At 38.0% G+C, this 17,073-nt stretch overlaps 1 protein-coding gene and 1 pseudogene across 3 annotated transcripts in view; both read right to left on the bottom strand.

Moving 5' to 3' along the window:
• Positions 1-17,073, bottom strand: part of GPCPD1 (glycerophosphocholine phosphodiesterase 1) — a 64,660-nt gene that overhangs the window by 35,288 nt on the left and 12,299 nt on the right. The window contains exons 4-6 of one of the 2 annotated variants that reach the window (XM_079784522.1): positions 15,980-16,064; positions 8,240-8,315; positions 6,249-6,290 (exon numbers count right to left, since the gene is read on the bottom strand). In XM_079784522.1, coding sequence (XP_079640648.1) covers positions 6,249-6,290; positions 8,240-8,315; positions 15,980-16,064 — 203 coding nt within the window. The remainder of the gene's footprint in view (positions 1-6,248; positions 6,291-8,239; positions 8,316-15,979; positions 16,065-17,073) is intronic. The other variant, XM_079784523.1, reaches the window with a different exon arrangement.
• LOC307107322 (selenoprotein S-like) lies at positions 3,009-6,238 on the bottom strand (annotated as a pseudogene). The gene has a single exon. The product of its transcript is annotated as a selenoprotein S-like (transcript).

Below are 17,073 nucleotides of genomic sequence, written 5' to 3'. Positions count from 1 at the left end.
AGTCTTAAATTAGTCATTAAAAAAGAACTTTTATGTGAAGACGGGGGGAAAAGTTAAATGAATGTTAACAATAGCCATAGTTTAACAACTTAAGTAAATACAAATATTCTAGTTAAACCCATTATTGAAATAATACACATTCATTTCAGAATGAATCCGTGTTTCAAGATGACTTCTAACCTACATTTGTTCCATTGGGAATTACTATTACACTTTCAAATACTTCACATGAGGTTTTTATTCAGCTGAAACTAATTATACGACTAGTGCTAGGGACTAAAATATGAGATGGTAAAAATAAAACTGTGAGTCAATTCTGTATTCTCACATTTATACATTCTGCCATAAATGTCACAACTGAGATAATACTGTATTAGCACTGTTTAACTTTAAGTTTCCTACTAACATAGTAACACATTTTTCAAAGTACTACTGAACTATCAACTGCTTTGGACCTAAGTTTTTCAATAGGACTTTATATATATATATATATATATATATATATATATATATATATATATATATTTATCAAGAAACATTTATCTTTAGAAATATAACTTTAAAAATGTTTAGTAATTAGCAAATTTTAAAAATAAAAAGAAACCACGCGAGTGTGTGGGGAGAGGTCAACGAGGGGGAAAGGACATATATAATACTTTCAACAATAAAGAATTTAATTAAAAGAAGAAATATTTGGTTAGAAATAAAAAAATAAAAATAAACCACCATTATTTCTTAATTTTAAACTATTTCCAGGAGTAGACAAAGTTGGAGAAATGGCTTTCCATCCTAAAAGCTAATAGCCCACTGTACACCATAAGCGTCTGTAGATGCAAGGAACGGACCTTCCTCACATGCCATGCACGTCTATTAAAAAAAAATGTTTTCCCTAAGTGGCAGCCCTGACCAACTTTAAAATCATTTTTCGTGAGAATTTTCAGCTGAAAATATTCAAGAGCACCCGAATTGTAATATATTTATTTTTATAATATCCATTGCAAATTGATTTTTTAAAATTAAATTCAAAATATCGTGGCATGTGGGGATGGTTTCCGTTTTGGATGCATGGCAGTTAACTGGCTAAAGCTGAATTTAGAACAACAATAAAAATTTCCATGCAGTTATAACCATATATAGTAATTAACAGATAACAGCGGAAAAAAAACGAGAAAACTATTCCTACATAAAGAAAGCTCTTGCCCTAGCCCGTTTGGCTCAGTGGATAGAGTGTCGGCCTGTGGACTGAAAGGTGCCAGGTTAGATTCCGGTCAAGGGCACATGCCTGGTTGTGGGCTCAATCCTCAGTGAGGGGTGTGCAGGAGGCAGCCGATCAATGATTCTCTCTCATCATTGATGTTTCTATCTCTCTCTCCCTCTCCCTTCCTCTCTGAAATCAATAAAAATATATTAAAAATATATATATATTTAAAAAAGCTCTCCAAAATATGTAACATAAATACCATCTTTTCTAAATAAAGAGGACAAGACTATAAAACACTAAAGCTATTCAAGTATTTTAGACTACCTGATGATATAACACAAATAACCTCAAATAAAATCCAAATTCCTATCCAAACACTGCCAAAGCATGTACATTTCTAAAGTGTATAAACACATGTCCCTATTAAACCACAACCAAAACATTCAAACCTGTTCCTTCCTGTTCTGAATAGGAAAGCAACTGGTTATCAGCAATTTATCTCTGGTTCAGTCAGCAAAAGCACACATTCTGCCCACTCCTTTACACAGTAAAGTATTTAAAAATGAAAATGCAACCAACTGCATTTAAGGAAAAATAATAAAATAAAAATGCAATTTAGCATAATGCTGATAATGCTAACACATTGTAAGAGTTCAAGTCGCTGAAAACTTGAATTCTCAGTGTTTACTGAAGCAGAATATACAAATGAATAACATTTTCAACATATTCAGAGGTAAAAGGATTTTCTAAAGTGCTAATTAAATGTTAAAGACTAAGTCAGAATTACTAGAATATTCTGCTTAATCTGGATTTTACCATAAATGCACATATAAACATACAAAATGCACAAATTAGCTTAAGAGTAACGTTTCACACCTTAAATGTTTAGAACTGCTAATATCATTTTCAAACATAATACAGTTGGTTCTGGGGTTATGTCGGAGATCCGTTCCTAAGGTGCGACGTAATGCGATTTTCGCTGTAATTTGGAACCCACCTACATAAGCACCTACGTCACTCACATGGAGCACATACACAGCAGTAATGAAGTGAAACAGTAAAAAAAATTTAAAAGAAAGATAACAATTCCTGATCTTTACTTGTGGTAAACAAATAATAAAAAAACATAAAGCACTTATGTACATATGTTGAAATGACGGAACTTTTTAAAAAATATATAAATAAATGGGAGATGGTGACATAACCACGAAACGATGTACGTTGAGTTCGACGTAACCCGAGGACTGTCTGTAGTGTTAAAAAGTGATATTATTAACTCATATAACTGAAATCACCTGTCAAAAAACTTAAAGCATAAGAATTATACAGGGGCCCAGCCAGTGTGCTCAGTGGTTGAGCATCAACCTATAAACTAGGAGTTCATGGCTTGATTCCCAGTCAAGGCATTTAATTCCAGGTTTCACTCGGTCCCCAATGGGGGTGGGGGGACACGAAGAGGCAGCCAATCAATGGTTTTCTCTCATCATTGATGTTTCTATTTCTCCCTTACTCTCTAAAATCAATAAAAATATATTTTTAAAAAAGAATTATACATGGTGGAGCAAAAAGTAGGTTTATAGTTTGTATAAAAAATACAATAATCCTATATAATAAAAGCCCGTGACCGAACGACGGAACGACCAGTCGACCAGTCACTATAACATGTACTGACCCGCCAAGGGGCAGATGCTCAATGCAGGAGCTGCCCTCTGGTGGTCAGTGCGCTATCACAGTGGGAGTGCTGCTCAACTGACCGGAATGAGCAGCTGCTCCCGCTCCCGCTGCAAACCCTGGGCCGATAGGCAGGAACCTGGGCTATGATTGTCGCCTCCTCGCCCCAGGTTTCTTCTCCTCGCAGAGCTGACCCCAGAAGCTGGGAGGCGGGTTTGTGGCTGCTGCAGGACTGAGGCCTACTCTGCTGCCTCTCAGTGCTATTGTCCCTGGGCCCAGCCCCGACCGGGTCCCCTGGAGAGGCGAGTGCTCTGGCTTCATAGAGGATGCCAGACCAGGGAGCAGCTGCTAAAAGGGCGGGTCCACAGCTGCTCGGCTGACCAGGATGAGTGGCGCTCCCATAGCGGGCTGATCCCCCACAAGCCATGCCCCCTGCACCAGTGCAATAATCCCGTGCACTGGGCCTCTAGTCTATCTATACTAATAAAAGGGTAATATGCTAATTAGAGTGGGTGTCTTCCAGACCTCCTTCCAGACAAAGCTGCAGTGGCTGCAAGGGCCAAAGGCAGGCAGCCATGGCGGTGGCTGCGAGGGCTGAGGGCAGGCAGCCATGGCAGCAGCAGCGAGTGAGTGATGGGGGCAGTGCCTCCTCCTGATCGGCTGGTCGCCTCCCACAGAGGACATCCCCTGAGGGCTCCCAGACTGTGAGAGGGGGCAGGCTGGGCTGAGGGACACCCCGCAGCCCGGTGCACGAATTTTCATGTACCGGGCCTCTAGTATATATATAAAAGGCTAAGTGTCCATCTGACTGGTAACTATGGCGTGCACTGACCACCAGAGGGCAGATGCTCAACGCAGGAGCTGCCATGATGTGCACTGGCCATTTAAAAGTAAACGGCACCATGGAGCTGGCGTTGACAAACCAACACTCGGCTTCCCCCAAGTGGGACACAGGCCCCACAACCACCCTGGAGCGACACCCCACCAAATCACAGCCAATGCTGCCAAGACCCCATGGTGCAAAATGCAACCCACAGTCCAGCCCAGCCCAGAAACGGTTGCAGTGGGCGCCAGGTAATGACGTCACATAACAACGCCCTGCTTCCTCTCCCTAGCGACCAGCCTCCTTGGAGTTTCTTCAGCCCAGGAACCCGACTTGCTTTATAGCCAGGTGCGAACATTTTACAGTTTAACCAAATGTTTGTGATGCAGTTTCCCATGCCTCATCTCATTTGATCCTTTCAGAAGTCCTGGAGTAGGTAGATAGGAGACTCGGTAGAACCCTATTTTCGTTTCATTAGCAAGACACGAATAGAGATATTAAAATACTTCTAATTTTTTTTATTTTTGAGGTTGAATGAAGAGCTGGTTTTGTTGTAGATGCTTAAGACACAAAATCAAGTTCAGAGAAAGAGAAGACAGCTTGAATTTAACACAGATGCTAAAAATGCTCTTTTAAGATTATTCAAACTGTTTTTAAAGTTCAGACAGATCTACAGAAAACCCTGTCAACTGTGATCCTTGGTGGTGGTTTCACCATTTACAAGGAGGATATCATTCCACACACCCTGTCAGAGAGACTGTCCTAGCAGCAAAGACCACGTGTGAGGGCCGTTCCATTAGGTCCCAGTGCTATTTACCGACTGGTAGTCAGGTGGCTTCCATTGAAGTGGGACCAACTGTTGCTGTTGCCCAGTGGTGCTGTGCATGTGCTGTGCAGATGCAGGTGTAGTAGAAAACAGAAGTGAATCCCTTGTCCCCTGGGCTGGTCACTGTGAGAAAGTGTGCAAAGGCAATTGAAGGGGTTGGGGGTGAAGGCTGGGCTTACTTCGTGTCGAGTGACACTGGGCAAGGCTTCTTAGCCTCATCCACCAGATGATAGGCCTCTGCATCCAGGTCTCCAGGCGCAGGCTCTCCCTCCTTCCCCAGACAAAGGGTTATAACCACCCCCCGCGAAGAGGCTTCTGTCGCTTGCTTGCAGTTTGTGGGGAGGCCGGATGAAGTAGAAGGCCTTGGGCTGTCTTCTTCCTGAGGCTTCCTGGAATGGCCTCTGTAGCATTTCCCCTCTTGCATGCTGTCCCACATTTCAATCTTCCTTCTCCTTTTCTCTTCCTCAAGCTGTCGTAGTTTCTCCTTGTGCCTTTCCAATTGAGCACTTAATTCTTCCTGCATTTTCAGGTGAACGGCTGCTAAAGCCTCCTGTTGTCTCACAACATCATCGGATTCCACGCCAACTGCAACCCTGTCTGTCTGCCTCTGCCTGGAAGCCCTCAGGTGGGTGGAGAGCTTCTGAAAGACTGCCAAGAGGAGGATGCAGCCAAAGATCACGTACCAGCCAAAGACCACGTACCAGCCATAGACAGCCAGCAGGGAGCCCACAGTGACATTCAGGAAGTGTAGCCCCTCTGACTCCAGAGTCCGATGCAACGACAGCTGCTTCCTGACTTGCTCTATGGTGGCTGCAGTGCTGCCAGGTCGCTCCATGTCAGCTCCGGCTTCTGGCTTCTGGCTTTCTGCCCCTACCTAATTAATTTCCTTTCAATGTGCACAAATCCGTGCACTGGGACACTAGTTAATAAATCCTATATAATATAATAAAGAGCTAATATGCAAATGATCATCACGCCCTCACGCCATAACAGCTCAGACACTTAATACTGGGGAGAGAGGAATGGGGACCAGCCAAGCTGTGGCCCAGGAGAGGGACAAGCCGCCCGCCCCCTGGTCCCGGGCACCTGCAGCTGCAACCTGGGCAAAGCCACCTGCCCATGGTCCCCTGTGGCTGCAGCCGGCCTGGGCAAAGCTGACCTGAGTTCTAGGTGCCTGCGGCTGGCTAGAGGGAGGGAAGCCTGGGTCCCGGGTGCCTGTGGCCGGCCAGAGGAGGGAATCCTGGGTCCTGGGTGCGGGGCGAGGCAGAGGTGGTTAGGGGTGAGATTAGGCCAGCAGGGGAGCAGTTAGGGGCGATTAGGCCGGTAGGGGAGCAGTTAGGGGTGATCAGGCAGGCCAGCAGAGGGGTTAGGGGTGATCAGGCAGGCAGGCAGGCGAGCAGTTAGGAGCCAGCGGTCCCGGATTGTGAGAGGCAGTCGGATATCCCCTGAGGGACCACCACCCTGCCACCCCGCAATGCATGAATTTCATGCACCGGGCTTCTAGTAATAGTATAAGTATAAACTCTGTGTTTCGCGTACTCACAACTGTAAACCTTCTGCCCCACATGTACTGGAAACTATTATTTAAGAGAATGGCATTTGTTTCTTAGATTTAGCCTCTATTTCCAATATCATACTCTTCATATTTCCCTCTATCTGTTTCTAATGAATGTTATGTAACATCTCAACCATATCAGTAAAAAATTTTAAAGCTCAGTCTCACTTACTGTGGATTCCAAATTGTCCATCGTCAATAATAATTTCACTTTCTAGAATTGAAGGAAAATAGAAAACCTAGTTAAAATTCACGATGTATATGGACAACTGAGAAATTACCCACCTTAAGCATTTTTAAAAATATGAAATCTAAAATTTTAAAGCAGCCCAAAGTGAATAAGCATATTTATTGTAGCCCTCAATAAAGAATTCCCTTTTAAGAAGGCTATCAAACAATCAGTTCTTACATACTTGGTGATTATTCACGATGTTACAAGGAAGAGAAAGAGGACTCCTCAGATGGTGCTCTAGAGGCACTGGGACAAACTTCACCCACAATTTGCTGACAGGTTGCTGGACAACAGTATCTCCTGGTTCATTTTTCAAACCAAAGGTCTTGGCACAATTAAAATGCTTATTCTTATGTAATGCATATTCTGAACTTATCTCAAATGTAATTCTCCTCAAATCTCCACTATTCTCTATAGCCAAGCTAAAAGCTTTACAAACAGCATAAACTTACCTGTATACTTAGAGCTGTGAGGAACTATCAAAACAGTAAGTTCTAGCACATGCCCTTCTAACAGAAATTTCAACTAAATGAGATAAGCTACTAAACCCCACCCTCAGAATAACATACTAATTCCCTGCTCTTTCCTTTCCTGTTTACTTTACACATAGGTCTGAAATATTTGTCAAAATTAGTGTGATAGTTCCCAAGGAAGATTCTCTGACAGATTTCATGGAGCTCTTAAGTTTAGAGCTTCTATTTTTCAAAGATATAAATTCATTTTTAAAAGATCAGAAACATAATCATCCTACTTCTCACAATAATACATTTAACTGCAAGATGCTTCAAAATGCAAATTATTTTAAACTACTCAGTACCTAATAATTTCCAACCTCAGTATAGAACTATTATAATTCTGAAATATGCTATCAGAAAAATCCTAAATACAATATCAAAAATGTATTAAAACATATAAAAAGAAAATCCAATAAAGAGGATGAAATGAGATAGCTGTTTAAACAAAACGTGTCTACTATAGGGTAAAGCAGAATCTCTCACTACTTTCTAAGCTGGTAACTAGAAAGCCATTTATTATCTTTACATTCTAATTTTCCTTAAACACTGAAAGATGCAGTTCTCAGCAATGAGTCAATTTACAGATGAATCGATAATTTAATGTATGTGAAATGAACTTCAAGTTTTAATCTTAGTATGGAAAAGGAAATTTTAAAAAATACTTGTGTAAAGAGAAATGCCTTTTTAGGCATAATAAGAAAACGGAATAATGTTTTTTATAAATTGATCTGAATATCAATTTTAACATAGCCAGCAAGGTACTTAAATAAATAAAGAGGAAAATATGTCTGCTACAACCAAGAAATTTGAATTTATTCATACAAATTTATTCAAGTATTTACTATTAAAAAAACCCCCACACAGAATAAATAGAATAACTTGCTCTATTCTCACTAAAGTTAAAAATGTAAGAATCTTTGTTTTTGCCCTGGCTGGGTAGCTCAGTTGGTTAGAGCATCATCTTGATATCCCAAGGTTTCGGGTTTGTTCCCTAGTCAGGGCATTACAAGAATCAACCAATGAATGCATAAATAAGTGGAACAATAAATCAATTTCCTCTCTCCTTTCCTCTTTGTCTAAAAGAAAAAGAAAATTATCTAAATTATCTGAGCAAGTAATCAATAAAGCCATGGATGCTCAGCAAAGAAGAATGTTACTTTGTAAACTTTGTTGCTACTACAAATAAAAAGTCGACAATAAATTAACCCTTCAAAATAAAAACAATTAAGCATTTCTAATAGTTTATAGAGAAAGGCAATTAAGAACTATTTAGCTTTGAAAGTAAGATTCATGATATGCTAAGTGAAAATTGACCTTAAACTTTAGAATAAAAATTTATTAAATCCCACTAAGCCATTGTGCAGCATATTAGTAACTTATGCATATGCCTCAAACAGATGCAGTTAATGCCCATACCTAAAGGGGTTATTGATCGTGGTTGTAGATGAGTCTCCCACTTGTGAACTATGACTTGACATGGACCACCGATAGTCTGCAATTTAAAAGTTAAATGTCTGCAATAATTTCTTATATCTTATATTCTACCCATGACTCCATTAGATGTTTGCGGCCTAAATTAATACTACATATGAAACCAAAAGATTCATCTTGTTAATTATCAATATTATACGCCCCTAATCAGGAATGTACTAGGTCACAAATCATGATGAGTGCTGGAAGAAAATGGGGATGAGAGAGTAAACAAAGAAAAATGGGATGAACTGGTACATAAAACCGCCTTAAACCCATTCTTAAATCTGCCTACAATAATCAATTTTTTTCAAAGAAATTTTAATTTTTAACTGATATTCTGTCCTAAGTTAAAGTTAACCATAAATATAGTTTATGTTTGGTATATCAGCCAGTCAATGGGGTGTTACTGGATAAAGTATCTCATCTTAAGTAACTCTTGAGGTGTTTGGATAAAGCCTAAACTCTATGACTATAGAATAGTAGAAACAAGTACTTCAAGATCAACTATCACAAGTTACTCAAGAAATGTGAGGGCATAATACAGTTCTTTACTATATACATTTAAGAATAGTAAGTAGATAACAGGAAGAACATCAGATTTCTCCTATCACAGTAACCAATGTTTCTAAAGAGCTCAGGAAACCCTAAAAGAAAGGAGACACACACCGGTAAATTTGAAGAACAAATTTGATAAAAGTGAAACTAACATCCAGTTTTACTTTCTTATGCCTTTGAGTTTCTAAATTCATACAGTGTGATAACTCCTAATATTGTTCCCTATTATCAAGTTCTTTTACTAAGAAAATAAAACTTTATGTCGATAACATCTACACAAATTTTAAAACAAGAATGAACCTACCAATAAAGATTTCCAACATATAAGAGACTGAAGTATTAAATGCTTCCTAATTACTCTTTAATTACTTTAAAATGACTAATTAAACTTATGTGTCAAAATGAAACTCTTAAATACATATTTTAAAAGCAAATTTTGACTGTAACCTTCATGTCTTCTGAAAAATGTAGTAAAATGCAGAGATGCAAAAAGGAAAAAATGAAAGTCACCCATTATCACACCACTTAGGGTTAATTACTATCAACATTGTCATATATAATCCTCAAGCCCTTTCCTAGGCATATCTAAACATACTATTAAAAAGCCTGAAACATGTAAGCTTCTCTCTATACATCTTTAGGTGGCATTAAATACTCTCCTATAACATGTTATAGGATTTCAATATTGATATTTGTAAAAGTCGCCAAGTGATAACAAATAAGTAGGTAACAGATTAGGCACATTAGGTAATTAAACCTAAGAGATAATTCTGCCACTTAAAATAACCAGAGAGTCTGGCTGGTGTGGCTCAGTGGTTGAGCATCAACCTATAAACCAGGAGGTCACTGTTTGATTCCCAGTCAGGGCACATGGAGGTTGCAAACTCGATCCCCAGTAGGTGGCGGGCAGGAGGCAGCCAATCAATGATTCTCTCTCATCTTTGATGTTTCGCTCTCCCTTTCCGAAATCAATAAAAACGTATTTTTGGCCGAAACCGGTTTGGCTCAGTGGATAGAGCGTCGGTCTGCGGACTGGAAGGTCCCAGGTTCGATTCCGGTCAAGGGCATGTACATTGGTTGCGGGCACATCCCTCGGTGGGGGGTGTGCAGGAGGCAGCTGGTCGATGTCTTTCTCTCTCTCATCGATGTTTCTAGCTCTCTATCCCTCTCCCTTCCTCTCTGTGAAAAATCAATAAAATAAAAAAACAACCAAAAAAAAAACACACGTATTTTTGCCCTAGCCAGTTTGGCTCAGTGGATAGAGCATCAGCCTGAGGACTGAAGACTCCCAGGTTTGATTCTGGTCAAGGGCACATGCCTGGGTTGCAGATTCAATCCCCAGTAGGGGGCGTGCAGGAAGCAGCTGATCAATGATCATCTCTCATCATTGATGTTTCGATCTCTCCCTCTCCCTTCCTCTCTGAAATCAATAAAAATATATTTTAAGTAATAACAAAATAAATAAAAATAAACAATAAAAATATTTTTAAAAAATAAAGTTTAAAAATCATTTTTAAACTTGCAAACTTTTGGAATTTGAAAACTAAAATAGCACTAGATACTCATTCAAATCACTTATCCTGGGATAATATGGAAAATGCTCATTTTCTCTAGACCAGTGGTGGGCAAACTGTGGCTCACGAGCCACATGCAACTCTTTGGCCCCTTGAGTGTGGCTCTTCCACAAAATACCATGGCCTGGGCGAGTCTATTTTGAAGAAGTGGCGTTAGAAGAAGTTTAAATTTAAAAAATTTGGCTCTCAAAAGAAATTTCAATCGTTGTACTGTTGATATTTGGCTCTGTTCCCTAATGAGTTTGCCGACCACTGCTCTAGACAAATACCTTCTTGTTATAAGGTTTACTTATGAATTGGCAGACTGGGTAGATGTTTTTAAAAAGGTAAATGTGAAATTGCTCATCTTAAAATATGAATTTAACTTCCTTAAAACTAAAAGGAGAAGATGCATTTAATCCTACATTTCCTAGATTTTTTTTTACTATAACTTTTTCCTGTTACATTTTTCCAGTTTTTTTTTAAACATCAAACTTTCTAATCTTCAAGAGATGCAAATTGCATACAAAAATAGGAATCATGTTTAATAAGCAGCCAGAAAAAACCTATTCCTCCCATGTCCCCAACATACTCTAACCAAAAGAAAAAAAAAATCCTCTTCACTAAAAGAGGGTATGGGTTTACATTCTTATAGAAGTTACTAATCAAAGGTAACTTAAAGGGTGCCATGAATATGTTGTCTCAACAAGGATTAAAAAGTGGGTAGAGGAGCCCTAACTGGTTTGGCTCAGTGGAGAGCATCGGCCTAAGGACTGAAAGGTCCCAGGTTCGATTCCGGTCAAGGGCACATGGCTGGGTTGCAGGCTCGAACCACAGTGTGGGGCATGCAGGATGCAGGTGATCAATGATTCTCTTTCTCCCTCTCTGAAATCCATAAAAAAAAAAATAAATAAATAAAAGAAAGTGGGTAGAGGGAAAAAAAAGATGTCTTTATTTTAATTGATTTGTCAGGGGAACTTTACCATGCACATAAGAATAACCCTGTTGATTAAGTATTTGATAGGGTATATGTTTTAGTAGTAATTTTAATTAACTCTATCCTCATGTTTTAGTTACAGCATAAAACAATTTGGGCTTGAACAGAATGGAGTATTTGAGGAGTAGTCCAAAGGGCCAATTCAACAGATGACTTACAATTGTGTCTACTAGCATTCACACTACAAATCTGTGTTGTTTGGTACACAAAGTGTTGTAATATTGGGGGGGGGGGAGGGAAGAATCAAGTTTTAAAATACCGTGAATTTCCAAAATTGTTACAACTACTTTATTAAACTTTAGAAGGTCATCTTAAATTTTAGCTTACTGAAGTTCTTTTAAATTTTTTTAAAAACCTGAGCATTGATATATTAAAAATCTCAATAGTGACTCCAAAATATGCAATCCTTTTTAAGGCTCTATTCCATGAAAAACAATCTTCAAAATCTTAGAAAAAAAAAAAGAACAGCTCTCCCTTCCTCGCAGAAATCAATAAAAATATAATAAATAAAAGAAAAGAACAGCTCCATTCTATAAAAGGCTGCCACAATTTTAAGCATTTTGGAGTTAAGTGGAAGGTGTATCTTTGGAGAAAAAAAGAACAGTATCAGTCCAGGACAGTATTCCATTAGCAGTACGGGTAGAGTTATTTCACAATTTAGCATATATTAAATCAGATGATTGCTGGAATGTTTTCAGGCATGCATACTAACAACAACAACAACAAAAACAACAACAAAAAAGACACCCCAAAACTATGTTTCCACATACACACAAAAGTCTTACTGATTGCTTCTCAAACTATTATTGACATCACTCAGCTACATCAAGCACTGAGAGATATTTAAAAGATTATCCAACATGTAGACTGAAATTTTTGTTTTAACAAACCACCAAACAAATTATCAAATACTCATGTAATAGCACTGCTTTTAACTATCATGAAAAATGTAAATGTGCACTTTTAAAATTGTTTTCTTACACTATTTTGGGGAAAATGTGCATGTAAAAGGATCTCTAAAGAATTTTTATCTATGCTGTCTGAGGCCAGACCAGTTACTTAAGCTTCACTATTTTTAATAAGACCATTAAGGAAAATGGTCACCTAGGAATGAGTACAGCAAAGGTAGGTGGATAGATATCTCTATACGATGGTTCAAATATGAAGTTAACAGCTAAGGGTATTTAGCATTTAGAATTTTATTATATTAATAAACCACTGGCAATAAATAGTTAAACTGAAATTAAAAGAACACCATCCATTTACAATAGCATAAAAAAATAAAATAAAAATATTCAGGAATATATTTAATTCAAATGTGTAAGGCATATACACTTAAAACTACAAAACAGCCCTGCCAGTGTAGCTCTGGCTGAGCACTGACCCATGCCGGGGGTTGACCCATGCCTAGGGTTGCGGGCTCGATCCCCTATAGGGGGCGTGCAGGAGGTAGCCGATTGATGATGTTTGTCTATCTCTCTATCCTTCTCCTTTCCTCTCTAAAAAAAAAAAAAAAAAAAATCAATAAAAACAGCCCTGATCAGTTTGACTCAGTGGATAGAGTATCAGCCTGCGGACTGAAGGGTCCCAGGTTTGATTCCGGTCAAGGGCACATGCCCAGGTTGTGGGATCGATCCCCAGGAGGGGGCGGGCAGGAGGCAACTGATCAATGATTCTCTCTCATTACTGATGTTTCTCTCTCCCTCTCCTTTCCTCTCTGAAATCAATAAAAAAAATATTTTTTAAAAAATCAATAAAAATATATTTAATGATAAAAAAAAAGAAACCAAAATAACCCTGGGCTGTTCCAAATGAAAATCAAGAGAAATTAAGAATAAAAGTTTATAATGAATCTAATTATAAGTGAATGTTAACACCAATAAAAATTGGAAATAGCCCTAACCGGTTTGGCTCAGTGGATATTTGGTCTGCGGACTGGGAGGTCCCAGGTTCGATTCTGGTCAAGGACATGTACCTTGATTGTGGGCACATCCCCAGTGGGAGGTGTGCGGGAGGCGGCTGATTGATGTTTCTCTCTCATCAGTGTTTCTAACTCTCTATCCTTCTCCCTTCCTCTCAGTAAAAAAATCAATAAAATATATTTTAAAAAAATTAGAAACAGTGTGTTACTGCAATAAAGGGCTACATACTCTGAGATGAAGGAAATAGTTCAAAGAGAATATAATTAAAAATTGGCTAACGTTTCTGTATGAGGTAACTACGCTAATTCTAGCCACAGTAAGAAGGGGTGGAGATGGATTTTTAAAAAATGTTTAAATTGCATGTTAACTCAAAAATTACTTTGGTGAGGATATGAAATTAATGGACTATGCAGGCTCACACCAATGTTCTCATTCCAGGAATATCTACTACCTTTGTTTTCTATGTTTATATAACTTAATATTTTGATTTGTCACCTATAAAATTATCTTAAAATTCAACATATTAACACTTTATTCTAATTCTACAAAGTATAAGAGAAGATGTAGCTTTGAAAAGTTAAGAGAAAAAGGACTGCAAGACTCAACTTCTAAACTAAAAGGAATATGCCAGAAGAAGCAAAATATAAGAGAATATGAATGGTGAAATTTTACATTATTTACAATAAAATAGTAGCAATGGAAGGGACCTAAGAAATTTATAGTTCAAACCCTTCATTTAAAAGATGAGGAAGCTAAAGTCTAAAGGTCAAGTGACAAGATCACAAGATTTTTAGCTTGGGCTCTACAACTGCTTTAGACCACCTTCTAAAACTTTGACCAGTAAAATTAATCTTATTACCCATTTCAGCTTTTTAATGCTTTCATAATTACTTTGCTTTCCTATTATTCTTTATATTTATAATGTATATATTTCAATAATTTACATCATTGCATGATTTTAAGATTCCTTGCACATTAGTTTTATCATTTGACAATGCACAATTGAGACAGTTTCATAATTACTTTTATTAAAAAGTAAGTTTCGTTTAAAAAGCGCCACCAACTTACAAAAAAAGTGTCCCTTTAAGTTTGCATGTGGGGGGAAAAACCCTCTAGCCATATGCATGGGATATTATGTAGGTATTTACTCTATTCCATGAAAAACATACTTACCATGGCAGCCCCTGCATCACACGGTACATGTGTACACGATACAGAGCACCTACTTAAAGAAACACACTCACCAACACATACTGTAAACTTTTGCAAGTATTACAAGGGGAAAAGCTTGTTTCTTACTGTAAGCAGACTTCTTGCCAATTTTTTCAAAGGCATTTTGGACTGATTTGCTGCTTTTGGTTACATTTTCAATGAAGAGGAGAAATACTGTAGATTGGCTTAATTTAACCTGTGTTGACAATAGTCTTACTTTAGAAAACTATGCCCAAAAGATTCATTATGATTTTTCCTGTCCAAATGCCCCTTTAAGTAAAATTTAGTTGATTTCACATGTTACAAATTTCACATACCAGGATCCACAAAAAAGCTTTCAATGAGAGCTGTGAATCTATGTGTCTATGCATAATTGTTCAATATGTACTGAAGAACTATGCCATGATGCATAATCCCTATACTAAGAAATGTTCTTAAGTCATAAAGTGAGACTATTGTCAAGATAAGCCAACAAAATGATTAACCATAATGTAATTTAAGTTTAATTACTGAGTATTTACAATATATTCTCAGAATAAACGTAATAGGTGCAAAAGACAGCTGAAGTGGGTTTGTCAGTTTTCTTTTTTTTATAATGGTGGCTAAGAGAATGACGTAACAGTGGCTGCTTGCATTTTTCATATGTAACAAGTATTCCATGACCCTAAAGGGGAAGAAATTTTCTTAAAAGTTCTAATCCATGTTTTGTGTCCTAGGCTCCTGCCTAAGCCCTTGTTCATATGCAGCCCAAGTGTGCTCAAAGGTAAAACTCTGAAGGAAAAGAATCCTTTCAGCAAATAAGTATCTTTTAAAAAGAGGAAAAGAATCAACTTTTTTTCTAAATACAAAAACACTCCCAAAATAATAAATCATTTTGAGCAAGCAGATTTAGATTCAATATACTCCAAAGGCATTCAGGAAAGATCCTGGTCTGTCAACACCATTGTTGAAAAAATCTAAGAGAAATTACTTCAGTTTTTAAAGAAATTAAACAATGCAGCCACTAAGAGACAGCTGCTGTGAAATAATTTTTAAAAATAATTATTCACTAAAAGCTGGCTATATACTCCTCTAAATATACTTATACCACTTCACAATTAAAAAACAAGAAAAACCTTGTAACTGGTGATTAATTAGTTTACAAGAGTTATAGAAAATGCATACCTACCTATCAAGAATATTTATTTATCATTAAAACCTATATCATGATAACAATACTGCAACATACTTACTATTAGTCTTTTAAAAACTCCATTACAGACATCGGCTGTCTCTGAAGTGGCTACTTCCTTGCTTTTTGTACTAAAATGTTATTAATCTAGAGTTCTATTTTCTTTATTTGATCAATACAAACTCTTTTTACTTTTAATGTTTCCAAACTTAAATTAGTTGCTTTTGAAAGAAGTCTGCTAAAGAAACTGGAAACTAGGTGAAGAAAACATACCTTTGGTTCTAAAAAGCACCCTTTGAAGTAGCGATACTGAACTGATTCTCCTCTACTGAGTACAATGGTTGCTTTCCAAAACATGCTGTGAGGGGGGGAAAAAAATTAAAACAGCAGCATCAATACCAAACTAAAATGCATAAAGATTTCATAATTCATAAAACCCCTCAAATAAGGTCTGTGACCCAAAGTACTTATTTATTCCTGCACAAATTTACTCCAGGCCTAAACTGTACCAACCACTGGAAACACATTGATGAATGAGGCAGAAAGAGCCCCATCTTCAAGAAGATTGCTTTCTTGTGTGGGTAAACACCAAACAACATACACTGTAAGGGCTATTTGAACTTTCTAATGTGACAGGAAGTGTTGGAGGAGGCTTTTGGATGGTAGGTCTCAATGAGGAAGAACTGTGTTAGCTGAGACCTAAATGATGGGAAGAATCCAGCCATACAAAGAGCCAGGAGAAGTATTCTAAACAGAAAAAGCAAGTAGTGCAGAGGTGGAAACCAGAGTCAGGCTTTCCTAGCTAGAGATGTTACATGGCTGCTAAGAGGCTTTGGGGCCAAGGCCAGCAACTCATGTTCCCAATTGTCCCTTGTTCTAACTGTCCTGCCCAGCCTCTGGCTATTCTCCTAGCCAAGCAATCAGTATCTGTATCTTACTTGTTTCAACCCAATGTCCTCCTCTGAACTATGCTACTCTAAAATTCACTACAATTCATGATTAGAAGTGGTTTTTAGCTTCAAACCACAGACCAGCGGTATCCAAAGTGTGGCTCCAAGGATGGTCAGTATCACCTAGGAGCTTGTTAGAAATGCAAATTCTCAGGCCACACCTAGACCTATTAAATTAGAAAGTCTGGGAGGGGGGCCCAACCATCTTTAATTTAACTGGTAACTCTAATGACAAACACTTAAGTTTGAGAGCCACTGTCACAGACCATTACCCACACATTAATTCCACCTGAACAGTTCAGTGAATAAACGGCAGCTCCAAATGTTCTTCCATGACACCAGATGGCTAGCACTGCTCCCCACCTGGCTCTTCCAAAACAGGCTTTAGGCATTATCCTCACTCTGACTCAATTGTAG

Source organism: Cnephaeus nilssonii, assembly GCF_951640355.1.
Source record: "Cnephaeus nilssonii genome assembly, chromosome: 11".
In the NCBI taxonomy this organism is placed as follows: domain Eukaryota; kingdom Metazoa; phylum Chordata; class Mammalia; order Chiroptera; family Vespertilionidae; genus Cnephaeus; species Cnephaeus nilssonii.
Note: the sequence above shows the minus strand (reverse complement) of the source record. Positions and strands in the feature narration are given on the sequence as shown.